Genomic DNA, 15,476 nt, shown 5'->3' on the forward strand with positions numbered 1-15,476 from the left:
GTTCCAGTCTAGCCTAGCCTAGTGGAAACCAATTTCCAAGACCCAGATTACATTTACCTCTGGACTGAAAAGCATGCCCAATTGAGAATCTCAATTGAAGTGCTTTTTGGTCGAGGAATAGACTTAATCTGGGTCTGGACCCTGGAAACTGGCCTATTAAATGGTCAGTGTAATGTGTATGATGTTTTGTCTCCCTCTTGTGGACACACAAATAACAATTGAGGTATGTCCAAGTATTGTCATCTTTTTGAGATACTGTACCTTTTCACATTGACTAATTAAAAATGATCATACTTTTGCAGTTGCCTTTTCAGTTCCCAGCTTTGCCAATATATGAGACTATATAGTCATCAATATCAAGGTAGGACAGAATTTCTCACACAAAAACAAGCCCTCTCATGTGAGGGAACACTCCTCCCACCTTACTATTAAATCAAATCAAATGTTATTGCGAGTGTAGCGAAATGCTTATGCTTCTTGAGCCAACTGTGCAGCAGTATCTAACAGGTAATATCTAACAATTCAACAACAAAACCTAATACACACAATCTAGTAAAGGAATGGGATAATAATATATAAGTATAAAATATATGGATGAGCAGTGACAGAGCGGCTAAGATGCAATAGGTAGTAAAAAATAAACAGTGAAGGATACAGTATACACTATATACATATGAGATGTGTAATGCGAGATATGTAAACCTTCTTAAAGTGGCATTATTAAAGTGACTGGTGTTCTATTTATTAAAATGGCCAATGATGTCAAGTCTGTAGGTAGGCAGCCACTTCTCTGTGCTAGTGATGGCTGCTTAGCAATTTGATGGCCTTGAGATAGAAGCTGTTTTTCAATCTCTCTGTCCCAGCTCTAAAGCACCTGTACTGACTTCGCCTTCTGGATGGAAGATAGCGGGGTGAACAGGCAGTGGCTCGGGTGGTTATTGTCCTTGATGATCTTTTTTGCCTTCCTGTGACATTGGATGTTGTAGGTGTCCTGGAGGGCAGGTAGTTTGCCCCCGTTGATGCATTGTGCAGACCACACCACCCTCTGGAGAGCATTTCGGTTGTGGGCGGTGCAGTTGCCGTACCAGGCGGTGATACAGCCCGACAGGATGCTCTCAATTGTGCACCTGTAAAAGTTAGTGAGGGTTTTCAGTGACAAGCCAAATTTTTTCAGCCTTCTGAGGTTGAAGAGGCGATGTTGCGCCTTCTTCACCACACTGTCTGTGTACGTGGACCATTTCAGTTTGTCGGTGATATGAACACCGAGGAACTTAAAACTTTCCACCTTCTCCACTGCTGTCCTGTCGATGTGGATAGGGGGGTGCTCCCTTTGCTGTTTCCTGAAGTCCACAATAATCTCTTTTGTTATCCTGACATTGAGTGAGAGGTTATTTTCGTGACCCCACACTCTGAGGGCCCTCACCTCCTCCCTGTAGGCTGTCTTGTCGTTGTTGGTAATCAAGCCTACCACTGTTGTGTCATCTGCAAACTTGATGATTGAGTTGGAGACGTGCATAGCCATGCAGTCGTGGGTAAACAGGGAGTACAGGAGGGGGCTGAGAAAGCACCCTAGTGCGGCCCCAGTGTTGAGGATCAGCGAAGTGGAGATGTGTCCTACCGTCACCACCTGGGGGCTGCCCGTCAGGAAGTTGCACAGGGCAGGGTCGAGACCCAGGGTCTCAGGCGTAATGATGAGTTTGGAGGGTACTATGGTGTTGAATGCTGAGCTGTTGTCAATGACCAGCATTCTTACATAGGTATTCCTCTTGTCCAGATGGGATAAGGCAGTGTGCAGTGTGTGGACCTATTGGAGCGGTAAGCAAATTGAAGTGGGTCTAGGGTGACAGTTAGGGAGGCGGTCATATGATCCTTGACTAGTCTCTCAAAGCACTTCATGATGACAGAAGTGAGTGCTGGTTTTCCTTTTTGTAATCTGTGATTGTCTGTAGACCCTGCCACATACGTCTCGTGTTTGAGCCATTGAATTGCGACTCTACTTTGTCTCTATACTGACACTTTGCTTGTTTGATTGCCTTATGAGGGAATAACTACTCTGTTTGTATTCGGTCATATTTCCAGTCGCCTTGCCATGATTGAATGCGGTGGAATGTGCTTTCAGTTTTGTGTGAATGCTGCCATCAATCCATGGATTCTGGTTAGGGAAGGTTTTAATAGTCACAGTGGGTACAACATCTCCTATACACTTCCTTATAAACTCGCTCACCGAGTCAGTGTTACCGTCAATGTTATTATTGAGGCTACCCGGAACATATCCAGTCCACGTGATCGAAACAATCTTGAAGTGTGGAATCCGATTGGTCAGACCAGCGTTGGATAGACCTAAGCATGGGCACTTTCTGTTTAAGTTTCTGCCTATAGGAGGGGAGCAACAAGATGGAGTCATGGTCAGATTTGCCAAAGGGAGGGCGGGGGAGGGCAATGTTTGCATCGTGGAAGTTAGAGTAGCAATGGTCGCGCGTGTTACTTGCTCGTGTACAACAATCAATATGCTGATGGAATTTAGGTAGCCTTGTTCTCAAATTAGCTTTGTTAAAATCCCCAGCTACATTAAATGCAGCCTCAGGATATATGGTTTCCAGTTCGCATAAAGTCCAGTGTAGTTCCTTGATGGCCGTCTTGGTATCCGCTTGCGGGGGGATATACACGGCTGTGATGATAACCAAGGCGTTTTCTTGGGAGATAATACGATCGGCATTTGATTGTGAGGAATTCTATGTCAGGAGAACATAACGACTTGAGTTCCTGTATGTTGTTACAATTACAGCATGAGTCATTAATCATGAAACATACATCCTCGGCCTTCTTCTTACCGGAGAGATGTTTATTCTTGTCGGCGCGATGCACTAAAAATCCCGTTGGCTGTATGGACTCCGACAGCATGTCCCTAGCTAGCCATGTTTCCGTGAAACGAGTATATTACAATCCCGGATATCTCTTTGGAAAGCAACTCTTGGCCAGATTTCGTCGACTTTTGCTAACTAGGGACGGGACATTAGTGAGTAATATACACGAGAGCGGTGGGTGGTGTGCTCGCATCCGAAGCCTCACTAGAAGACTGCTCCGGTACCCTCTCCTCCGGCGTTGTTTTGGGTCGGCCTCTGGAATCAGTTCAAATGCCCTGGGAGGTGCAGACAAAGGATCCACTTTGGGAAAGTCGGATTCCTGGTCATGGTGCTGGTTGTGCTGGTAAATTGACGTTTCTCTGATATCAAATAATTATAATAACACTTACGGTTTTCTGGGCTAACAATGTAATAAATAATACATTTAAAAAACTAAATACTACACATTTTCCTAAGGACTTGAATCGAAGCTGCCATCTCTTTCGGCACCATCTTGTATAGCACTCAAACAATTAACAGAATTATTATTTTTACATTTTTAATTTAACCTATATTTAACTAGGGAAGTCAGTTAAGAACAAATTCTTATTTACAATGACGGCCTACCCGGCCAAACCCTCCCCTAACCCGGACAACACTGGGACAATTGTGTGCCGCTCTATGGGATTCCCAATCACGGCCAGTTGTGATACAGCCTGGGATCTAACCAGGGACTGTAGTGATGCCTCTAGCACTGAGATGCAGTGCCTTAGACCGCACACCACTCGGGAGCTAAAATGAAACATGGCAACTCCAATACAATAACAACCGATACAGTGCCTTCAGAAAGTATTAATACCCCTTGATTTATTCCACATTTTGTTGTGTTACAGCATGAATTGAAAATGGATTAAATAAAAAAAAATCTTCACCCATCTACACACAAGGCCCCAGACTGACAAAGTGAAAACATGTTTTTAGAAATGTATTCATATTTATTGAATATGAAATACCGAAATATCTAATTGACATAAGTACTCAATATTTTGTAGAAGCACCTTTGGCAACGATTACAGTTGTGAGTCTTTCTAGGTAAGTCCCTAAGAGATTTCCACACCTAGATTGTGCACCATTTAACCATTATTCTTTTCAAAATTCATCAAGCAATGTCAAATTGGTTGTTGATCATTGCTAGACAAATATTTTCAGGTCTTTGCCATAGATTTTCAAGTAAATTTAAGTCAAAACGCATAATCAGGAACATTCACTGTCTTCTTGGTAAGTAACTCCAGTGTAGATTTGGCCTTGTGTCTTAAATCAAATAAAATGTTATTTGTGACATGCGCCGAATACAGCACCTTACAGTGAAATGCTTACTTACAAGCCCTTAACAACGAGGTTAAAAAATATTGTCATCATATTGTCAGTTTGAAGGAAGTTGGAGGTAGTTTCGCAAGCCACTGCTAACTAGCGTTAGCACAATGACTGGAAGTCTATGGGTATCTGCTAGCATGAACAACAGATGTAATCTCTTTTTTTTTTTTACCCCTTTTTCTCCCCAATTTCGTGGTATCCAATTGTTAGTAGCTACTATCTTGTCTCATCACTACAACTCGGGAGAGACGAAGGTTGAAAGTCACTCCGATACACAACCCAACCAAGCCGCACTGCTTCTTAACACAGAGTGCATCCAACCCGGAAGTCAACCGCATCAATGTGTTGGAGGAAACACTGCGCACCTGGCAACCTTGGTTAGTGCGCACTGTGCCCGGCCCACCACAGGAGTCACTGGTGCGCGATGAGACAAGGATATCCCTAAGGGCCAAGCCCTCCCTAACCCGGACGACGATAGGCCAATTGTGCATCGTCCCATGGACATCCCGGTACGGCCGGTTACGACAGAGACTGGGCGCGAACCAGTCTCTGCGCCACCCGGGAGGCCACAGATCTCACATGCTAGCAGATACCCATAGACTTCCAGTTATTGTACTAACGCTAGTTAGCATTGGCTCGCAAAACTACCTCCAACTTCCTTCATACTGGGACATAAAAATGGTATCCACAAGTTCATCTGACTTTGAGGAAGTAGATAAAGAGCCTCTTTGCCCAAATCCCAAAATATCCCTTTAATGTGGAGTGAGAGGGAGTCAGTGACGACCATTCAGTGTTCCCTCAGCTTTGGCCAATCCCTTGCATTGAAAGAAGGCATCCTGGCAAGGTTCACGACCCAGGAAGGTCTTCAGCATGTCCCTTCCATCCACAGAACCACCAGCCTCCAGAATCACCCTCCTGTACTCCTTCCCCACCTGATGATAAGATGGGCATACAAAACATGTCAGTCAAACTTCAAGGCTTAAATTTAAGCACATTTTGGGTACATAAGAGTAGAGTATGATAAATGGTGTAATATTACTCACACACAAGGTAGCACTCAAAGATGCTTGCCAATCAAATGGAACTTGAAGGCTTAAATTCTTTATTTATGAAAAGTATAGATGCATACCAATTTTTAAATATGTTAATTCAAGATGAATGGGGAGTGGATTGATTTTGCCACACCTTGGGATTCATGATTCCTTCCTTTTTGAAACGACTGAAGAAGAGGTCCATGGAATAGACCTCACTCCACAGGTAGCCATAGTACTGGCCATCGTAGCCCCCAGCCAAGTGACTAAAACTAGCTGTCATATTTGTACCTGGAGTAAAAAAATAATCATGTTGTATTCTTTGAGAATAATAAATCCTTACGGGAGGAACATTGTTTTAATATTTGAATTGTAATGTACATTCATATTCTAATTAAATGCCATTATATTATCACTGGTGTGAGACCTGGAGTAGCGGGGATCCCCAGGATGTCTTGGCAGTGCTTGGCGAACACCTCGGCAGTGTCGGCATGGGACTTGGTGTGCAGAGACTGGTCCACTTTACTGAGCACTACCTGACGCAGGTTCATCAGACCTGAACAAGACAGTCACATGAGTGGGAGTCTATTGGATGTCAAGTTATTTTAATGGTATTTTAACAAATATTTTGGATTTGAAGGGAACAGAAATGCATGCTACCAAAGTCTATGGATGCTATCCATTTGGAAAGTACTCAGACCCCTTGACTTTTTCCACATTTTGTTACATTACAGCCTTGTTCTAAAATTTATTAAATAGTTTTTTCCCCCATCAATCTACACACAATACCCCACAATGACAAAGCAAAAAGAGGTTTAGATATTTTTGCAAATTTGCAAAAAATAAAAACTGAAATATTCCATTTACATAAGTATTCAGACCCTTTACTCAGTACTTTGTTGATGCACCATTGGCAGCGATTACAGATTCGAGTCTTCTTGGGTATGACGCTACAAGCATGGAACACCTGTATTTGGTGAGTCTCTCCCATTTGTCTCTGCAGATCCTCTCAAGCTTTGTCAGGTTGGATGGTGAGCGTCGCTGCACAGCTATTTTTAAGTCTCTCAAGAGATGTTCGATTGGGTTCAAGTCCAGGCTCTGGCTGTGCCACTCAAGGACATTCAGAGGCTCCTTTCATCTTCCCTTGATCCTGACTAGTCTTCCAGTCCCTGCCGCTGAAAGACATTTCCACAGCATAATGCTGCCAACACCATGCTTCACCATAGGGATTGTGCCAGGTTTCCTCCAGATGTGACGCTTGGCATTCAGGCCAAAGAGCACTCCACCAATCAGGCCTTTATGGTAGAGACGGAAGCCACTTCTCAGTAAAAGGCACATTGAAAGCCCTCTTGGAACTCTCAGACCATGATAAACAAGATTTTTTCAATTTTACCTTTATTTAACTAGGCAAGTCAGTTAAGAGCAAATTCTTATTTTCAATGACAGCCTAGGAACAATGGGTTAACTGCCTGTTCAGGGGCAGAATGACAGTGTGAAGCATGGTGGTGGCAGCATTATTCTGTGGAGATGTTTTTCAGAGGCAGGGACTGGGAGACTAGTCAGGATCAAGGGAAAGATGAAAGGAGCAAAGTACAGAGATCCTTGATGAAAACCTGCTCCAGAGTGCTCAGGACCTCAGACTGGGGCGAAGGTTCACCTTCCAACAGGGCAATGACCCTAAGCACACAGCCAAGATAACGCAGGAGTGGCTTCGGGGCAAGTCTCTGAATGTCCTTGAGTGTCCCAGCCAAAGCTCGGACTTGAACCCGATCGAACAACTCTATAGAGACCTGAAAATAACTGTGCAGCAATGGTATTGTGTGTAAATTAATGAAGCAATACATTTAAAAAAAAACATGTTTGAATAAGGCTGTAACATAACAAAATGTGAAAAAAGTCAAGGGGTCTGAATACCTTCAGAATGCACTGTATATCCAGTAGGATAGATTGAATGGGATAAATATGGGATATGGGATACTCACTTCTTAGTTACCTTATTACAGTGTATGTGTGATCCCTGACCTGTGTTGGCGACTCTGGAGGCGATGAGTTTGTTGAGCAGGTTGTCGGGGATGGGGCTGCCGTCTTTGTAGTGGCGAGACATCCTCCTCAGGGGCTCCTTCTCCCATACCCAGTTCTCCAGCATCTGAGATGGCACCTCCACAAAGTCTGTCTCCACCAGGGTCCCACTGAACTCTGAGAACGTCGTCTAGGGAGGGCCGTGGAGATCATAATACACTGTATCACTTCAGGACCATGCTGGTGATAATTTAGTCGAGGATAGCGTTTTGTGTGCACCCCATGTGTGCTTGACTTCATAATATATGCTACTGCTATGCTACAGAATATCACCCCCCCAGCAGAAAAGCCTACCCTAGAGCAGAGCTCGTGCATGACGTGGCCAAACTCATGGAAGAAGGTCTCCACCTCGTGGTGCTGCAGCAGAGAGGGCCAACCTTTCGTAGGCTTGGTGAAGTTGGCCACCATGGCCGCAACCGGCAGCATACGTTTCCCATCAGGCCCCAGGCAGCCCGGCTGGAGCCCAAAGCAGGCAGCATGACCGTACTTTCCTTCTCTGGAGAGAGGACACAAGGTAAATGACTCAACATCAAGCACAGTGTGAATCACACTCTGAACCTTAAAATTAGCCACAATAGTGTGCTATGGTAGCTTCAACGAGAGCAACTAACCCTGTATCCTACCAGGAGTATAGAACTATAGCCCCGATAGCACCCCACAGTCCTACTGATGTTCATATTTCCCTGGCCTTTCACCTGGGATGCAAGTCCAAGTAGAACCGTCCGATCTCCTCCCCAGTGGCCGTGTCCAGTACAGAGTAGAGGCTGACGTTGTCGTGCCACACGTGGGCGCTGGTTACCCGCTTAAAGTTAAGGCCAAGCAGTTCCTGGTAGATACTGAGCAACCCCTCTGTTACCACCTCCAGAGAGAAGTACTCGATCAGCTTGTCCTTGTCTACAGCAAACTTCACCTGCTCCACCTGGTTCATGTAGTAGGGCAGGTCCCAGGCGTGGATCTGTCCATCGAAGGCCTTTCCCCGCATGGCACAGTCCCTCTTCTTTAGGGCCAGGATATACTTCCTTTCCTTGATTCCCACCGGCTTCAGTTTAGCATAGAACTCATCTGTGAAGTAGGGGACATGTAAAATATAGCAAAATTTAGTGAATGACACCTCACCTCAATTTCAAAAAGGGTTTTTTGTGTTTTTGTTATCAGTGCTAGAGAAGTTAATGAAGCACACAATTTAAATAACAGAGGCAGCTGACTGACCAACATTTTTCGAATCTGACTATTGGTAAGGCATTACCTGTTTGTTACATATCTGAATACTGTGTAATAAAGTTCTACATTGATATTTGTCAGGCATACAGAAAAATGATATAGTACGTTTCCATCTCTGAGGTTATTGTTGAGCAATAAGAGTTTTTGCCATATTGACACACAGTGGGGGGGGTCAAGTTGTTGAGTCAAGTAAGAGTTCATACCTAGAAAGCATGCCACATTGTTGGTATTCTTGGCCATGTTCATCTCAAGCACACAGTTGGCGTGGGTACTGAAACCCAGTAGCTGTGCCACCTTTGACCTCAGCTCAATCAGCTTCTCCAGAATGACTGTGTTTACCTGCAACCAGACAATCGTTTACCTAGAAATAGAGAACTTTCAGGAAGTCTGACACACGTGGTCATAAACACTGTATGTTGACTTTCATGAGAACTCTCTGAACTCTGTCAATAAGTGAACTGGTCTTGAGGATGCCCTGAAAAAGTTGGCTAAACTTATTATAATATTGCATTTTTTAGGGTGCCTTGATTTCTGAAGGAACTGCACCCCTTGGTACCCTTATAATTCCAAACGTTGTTATTGATGCCAAGTGGCAAACCAACATTGCTGATAAAAAAAATAATAAATTGATCAACCAAACAAATAATAAAACAATACATTAATCCATTACACATTTGATTTGTATAACTCTTTAAAAATACATGTGGACCAAGAGCAGGTGGTTTTACCTCCTTACATCTGCTATGGAAAGCAGTCTCCATCTTCCTCCTGGTCTCAGCCATGTGGCACCTCTTCATCAGAGGGTAGTAGTGAGGGTATGCCAAGGATACCTTGTACCGCCTGTCCTCAGTCTTTTCCAGACCATTCAGATAGCTATCCGCTAGGCCACCTTTGAGGTAAAAAGCAGAAGTCAACACCCAAATATTCGAAGAAACATGGTAATGATATATCAAGGATATATTACGACAAGAATACACAGTGCCTTCGGAAAGTTCAGACCCCTTGACTTTCCACATTTTGTTACGCTACAGCCTTATTCTAAAATTGATTAAACTGTTTTTTCCCCCTCATTGATCTTAACTCAAAACCCCATAATTACAAAGCAAAAACAGGTTTTTAGAAATTTTAGCAAATTTATAAAAGAAATCTAAAACAGAAATATTACATTTACATAAGTTGTCAAACCCTTTACTCAGTAGTTTGTTGAAGCCCCGTTGACAGCGATTACAGCCTCGAGTCTTTTTGGTATGACGCTACAAGCTTTGCACACCTGTATTTGGGGAGTTTCTCCCATTCTTCCCTGCAGATCCTCTCAAGCTCTGTCAGGTTGGATGGAGAGCGTTGCTGCACAGCTATTTTTAGGTCTCGCCAGAGATGTTTAACCGGGTTCAAGTCCGGGCTCTGGCTGGGCCACTCAAGGACATTCAGAGACTTGTCCCGAAGCCATTCCTGCATTGTCTTGGCTGTGTGCTTAGGGTCGGAGAACCTTTGCTCCAGTCTGAGGTCCTAAGAGCCCTGTGGCAGGTTATCATCAAGTATCTCTCTGTACTTTGCTCCGGTCATCTTTCCCTCGATCCTGACTAGGCTCCCAGTCCCTGCTGCTCTAGGAAGAGTCTTGGTGATTCCAAACTTCTTCCATTTAATAATGATAGAGGCTACTGTGTCCTTAGGGACCTTCAACGCTGCAGAAATGTTTTGGTACCCTTCCCCAGATCTGTGCCTCGACACAATCCTGTCTCGGAGCTCTACGGACAATTCCTTTGACCTCATGACTTTTTTGCTCATGAGGGTTTTTGCTCTGACATGCACTGTCAACTGTGGGACCTTATACAGACAGGTGTGTGCCTTTCCAAATCATGTCCAATCAATTGAATTTGCCACAGGTGGACTCCAATCAAGTTGTAGAAACATCTCAAGGATGATCAATGGAAACAGGATACACCTGAGCTCAATTTCCAGTCTAATAGCAAAGGGACTGAATACTTATGCAATACTAATGTACATTTCTGTTTCATAATATATACATTTGCAAAAATGTCAAAAAACGTATTTTCGCTTCGTCATTATGGGGTGCTGTGTGTAGATTGATGAGGAAACCATTAATTTAATACATTTTAGAATAAGGCTGTATGATAAGATGTGGAAAAAGTAAAGGGGTCAAGGACAATCATAGATAGTCGTTTCATTTCTTAAAGTGCTGGTGCTGCTTACTTAGTTCATTTTCACTGAATATTAGATACGTGTTTTCCTCATTTAGATTTTGGTTGAAGTCGATTGAGAGTTCATTGATGAGTTTTGACAATCTTTTGACTTCCTAGAGAGAAGAAAATGCCACATTGTTATGAGAACTCTACAATGTCGAAAGTATAGACTGTTTGACTTTCAGTGCTACAAATCACATAACAGCCTCATATCAAATCTTCAAACAAATGTAATGTTGTTTTCAGCACTTAAGCGCCACTGAGGAATCCTTTCCCTTATGTGTATGAAACTCCAAAGTTTGTATTACCTCCTGTATATCCTTTGACAAGTGCAATCCATTCCTCTTCCCTAATGTGATAAGACGGTCTAAGAATCTCTTGGCCTCAGGCGTTAGATTGTCCAGCTGCTTCTCCTGCAAGAAAAAAATCAGACCACTCTCTGAGGATGCACTTGTGCCATGTTGGCAGAACATTTAATATTACCCATATGTCCCATTGATTACCTATGGTGTGATTTATGTGTGTGGTGTGTGTCTGTGTGTGTTGTGTGTGTTTGTGTGGTTCTGTCAGTCCGCCAGGCCTCCACCTGGCAGGGCTTGGAGCGGTCTCCACCGTCACATGTCTGTCGGTACCTTGACTGCTTCCAGGGCCCCAATGACAGTGAGGACTTAATCTGGTCTCTCAATGAAATAGCTGTGGCCATGGATACAACTTCATTACAAAGGGCAATAAATAGTCTGGAGAGAACACTGTCTCATCTCAGTGTTTTGGGAGTACAAACCTCTTCCAGATTATTGATCCAAATCAATTGATTGATTGATTGATTATGAAATAATGTGTCAATGTGTGGATTGACCAGTTCACTATCTATGATATGTGAAAATGATGGTCAGTGGACTAACAGTGTTTTTTAGCGGGATCAAGCCACTTGGCATCAGCTGGTGCCAGACCGTTATCAGGATCAAATTACTGTAGGCTAAATATGAACCAATGGTATCAAATGAGGGCACATTTAGAATGAATGAACTCTCCGTATGCTACGCTACCAACTAGCCAAAGCAAACAATTTAATTACATAACACCTCAAAATGACCTTGAAATAAATATTATTTGCCTCCCTCCATACTTAGTCATAAATGATTTTGGCCATTTGTGTATGTATATATTGTACCTACATTAGTTAGTTAATAGGTAGTTAATTAGTTAGTTGTACCTGCAAGGCAATCACTCTGTGAAACACATCTTCCCTCATACTTGTCTCCACATCAAAGTCAGACAGCTTCTTGTCTGCTTCTGTGCTCGCTGAGCGCACCTCCTTACAAGCAGACACGTATTGGGGAAAATCCAGAACATGGCGCTGTGCTGGGGAACAAATGCAGGCAAGATAAAGGTGGCATATTCAGCTGGTCCAGGGTAGACTATAGAAATACATTATAGATTAGTGGTCCAGGGAAGAAACAAAAAGAGGTTTGAGCTCAAACAACTGGAGCAGAGGTGTTGTCTAAAAATGTGTAATTACTGCATAAAAAAATGTGAAGCGAGAGACATCTCCATATAAAACATTTTTGTTTCAACTGTTTCAACATTAAAAACACATTTGTGACCTTTTAATCAACTAAGATCAGTGTGGCCCAGATCAGACAATAACTTACCTGCATATTCTAATTTGGCATTGGCCAGGGCTTTTAAGGTGTTTTTAATGGACACTTGTTCTACATCCAGAGATCCGATGTCATCGTAGACCTGTTTGATCCTCTGGACCAGGCTCTCTGTCATGTTCTTGATCTGGTCTGGGGTCAGGTCCCATCTCAGGGTGTTCCTGTTGTTGTAGTCTGCTGTGCTAGCTACTGCGACTGCATGGGAACAGTTTTTGGCAGCAGGTAACACCAGCCCATTCTGCAGGGTCATTCTCACACTGGGTTTAGAACCAAACACTCTGGAGAAAATAAAATCATGACAAAAAAACGACAAAATCATGTGCATGACATTCGCAACTTTTTGTACATTTCATATAACCTCAGGGTGATTTAATTCACTTGAAATACTGTACATTCTAGGAAACATACTGCAATGCTAAGAAATACAAGGAAAGATTTATCTTAAACTCTAATCTTCACACACACCCATACTTAAGACTAAATGGCACCAGTCTATATTAAGCAACGATTGCGTTAGGTTAAAACAGTAGTCACCAACCGATCGATCGCGACTGGCATTCATAGTCAATCACCAAATATTTCTGTAGAAAAGCCAACGACAAAGGCTTGCGCTCCTTTTTCTCGTGTTGCGATGTTGGTCGTAGATGCACTTGATTCAGAAGCCCTGTACACCGGTGAGAAAGTGTTCCCATTTGGAAATATTTAATTTGTCTGAAAACACAAAATCAGGCCACCGGGTGGACCGGGAGATCTGTGGCTAAATCGAGTCAAAGTTTGATACCAAAGTTTGATACCAAAGTTTGATACTAGCCTACCTGAGATTTCATGACTTGTAAAACCATGACCAGAGAGAGACTGTCAAAGAATAAAGAAAAGAGTTGCTGTTTTTATGAGTCAGTACATATTTTTATTCAGCACTGTCAAAACTGTTTTTATTCAACATTAGAGGCCATTAATGTTTTTGGCAACAAAACATAAAATGCGCGTCTTCCTACGTCCACTCGCGCTGCAGCTGCAATCAATGAGCAGACAAGTGTATCGATAACCCTGCGTTTTTATTATTATTAGCAGCTCGTCATGTATATTTTAATATCGAGGAATATTTCACTTTCTCTGGTTTTAGGAATAACATGAAGTTGTGCATGAGGCAGATGATGTGCGACTCGAGTTTCGCCATCTGGTTGAAGACGGTGTTCGCTCTCTGGTCAGTCTCACCGGAGGAAAGGAAGGATAGAATAGGGACCGTGAGAGGCGGACCCTCTGCTGCTCTTTCTGTCCCTCCGCTGAGACTAATGCCATGTTCAAAACCACTGGGAATTCGGAAATCCTCTACTTCCGACTTCAATTTTTTATCGAGCTCCGACTTTCCGAGCTGAGATCACTGACGTCGTGATTTGACCTCATCCCCCGTCCCCCTCAGCTGTACCTTGCAAGTGCTACACCAACTGATCTATTTTAATATCAAAGCTTGAGTTTTGATATATATTTTTGGTCTGAGAAGAACAAAGAATAATTGCCAGGCTAGGCATATAGCCAATATGCTGGGATAATGTATTAGGCCTACTAAACAAACCTCATTCCTACAGAACTGTTTTTATTAGGTTAATGTTACATTGTTTAAATCATGTTTGTTTGTTTTTTTTAATCTGAGCGGTAGATCTTGGCTTGCTTTTTGACTGAGAAAGTGACCACTGGGTTAGACGATAGTCTGTAAATACTTAATGTCAGGTGCTATTTGCTTTTATTTAATGGCCTTTAAGACTTTCGCACGATCGTCACTACCACTTGGATACATTTACCCAGATGACTGACAACTGATCCCACAACAGATATTAGTGAAAATGGTTACAGGCCTAGATAACCTTGAGATTATTGTAGGCTATGTCATAAAAAGGCTTTGTTGTGCTTTTGTATTGGCTGTTAAAATAAAATACAAATATATAAAAGCATAACTGAATTAAATGTAGCTTAAGTTGCCATAGGTTACTGTAGCAGTCATTTCAGACAGAAAGGGATAGCAATAGATTGTCTATTCTTGGAATGATCACACACTGCAACAATGTGACATAGCCAATGTTACAGTACACAGAAAAGGTGTCTCTCCTTTTTACCTCAAATGACACAAGGTTATAAAAGCTATGTATGATGAAACACTGTTATTAACTGTTTTAGCTACGCTGTAACTCTATAACGTTGCAGTGCAGTGTGAGAACTTACTGTTAGATTGTCTCTGGGCTGTTCTGTGGGTTTAAGAGAATGTAACATTGCCAATGTACTATACAGTAGTTCTAACACCGTTTTTGTAATATCAAGCACATGTATCCTATCAAGTGTAAGCGCCTACAGCTTCTATATACCCTTGAGTCATTGCGAAACCGATTAAGTAAACAAACAATACATTATTAAAAGGTCATAGGCAAAGCCACGGAACTTGAACCACCCAACAACTCCAATACAGACAAATGCTGTGCATTTTTTTCCTGGCTAACGATGTCCATCCAGCCAACCAGCCGAATTATTTGGCATGACCTCAACAGCAATGAGACGGAAACTTGATATGCGCTCATAAAATTTAAAATGGACTGGCGTACATAAATTACATACTCAATGTCCAACCTTTTAAAAAAAATGGTAACTGGACTTGTAAGGTGTAGTTTTACGGCTTTAGCTTTAACAACAACGAAAGGATGTTATACTCTCCATACATTAAATCTTTATAAGACCTGGAGAGCTCATAGTTATCTTGTTTCATAGCTTGCACGGTATGCCTATAAAAGCCACACATGATTCATGCCTTTGGTTAATTATAGTACCTCCCTTAGCTATGGCAACTAGTAACACAGCAACAACAATAATTAATGTGGAATTAACAAACACGAGCACGACTTTGACAGTAGCCTACCTGCAAGGAGTTCGCCACACTACAATTCTTATCAAAAACATGCCAGCAGCTAGTTCATGCAGTTTTTTGCGTGCAATTCGCAAACCCTCTCTCCTCCAACCTCTGCTGTACTTGACAGCTCCAGCATTGAACTATAATGAGCTTCAGTCGTGCTATTATGAATCGGT

General features: G+C 42.6%; 1 protein-coding gene across 3 annotated transcripts; it reads right to left on the reverse strand.

The window, feature by feature from the left end:
* Nucleotides 1-4,601: 4,601 nt before the first annotated feature.
* Nucleotides 4,602-15,466, reverse strand: nln (neurolysin (metallopeptidase M3 family)). Of its 3 annotated transcripts, none has more exons than XM_021602212.2 (13): nt 15,310-15,466; nt 12,402-12,685; nt 11,963-12,111; nt 11,058-11,162; nt 10,760-10,862; nt 9,277-9,437; nt 8,752-8,887; nt 8,023-8,389; nt 7,622-7,823; nt 7,271-7,457; nt 5,676-5,804; nt 5,403-5,539; nt 4,602-5,149 (listed from the first exon to the last, which is right to left on the reverse strand). In XM_021602212.2, exons 1-13 carry the CDS (start codon nt 15,348-15,350, stop codon nt 4,991-4,993), a joined length of 2,160 nt encoding a protein of 719 aa, XP_021457887.2. In that variant the 5' UTR covers nt 15,351-15,466; the 3' UTR covers nt 4,602-4,990. The 3 variants fall into 3 exon arrangements, with proteins under 3 accessions (XP_021457887.2, XP_021457886.1, XP_021457888.1); XM_021602211.2 differs by having other exon boundaries at nt 15,395-15,435; XM_021602213.2 differs by having other exon boundaries at nt 15,410-15,431.
* Nucleotides 15,467-15,476: the final 10 nt, after the last annotated feature.

The sequence above is a fragment of the Oncorhynchus mykiss genome, chromosome 5 (genome assembly GCF_013265735.2).
Source record: "Oncorhynchus mykiss isolate Arlee chromosome 5, USDA_OmykA_1.1, whole genome shotgun sequence".
In the NCBI taxonomy this organism is placed as follows: domain Eukaryota; kingdom Metazoa; phylum Chordata; class Actinopteri; order Salmoniformes; family Salmonidae; genus Oncorhynchus; species Oncorhynchus mykiss.

Excerpts from the sequence above, each read along its gene's own strand:
- nln (XM_021602212.2), bottom strand. The coding sequence starts at position 15,350 with ATGTTTTTGATAAGAATTGTAGTGTGGCGAACTCCTTGCAG. Across the intron at positions 10,863-11,057 it reads TGTCAAAGGATATACAGGAG|GAAGTCAAAAGATTGTCAAA; the intron begins GTAATACAAACT and ends TCTTCTCTCTAG. Across the intron at positions 9,438-10,759 it reads ATTCAGTGAAAATGAACTAA|GTGGCCTAGCGGATAGCTAT; the intron begins GTAAGCAGCACC and ends TTTACCTCAAAG.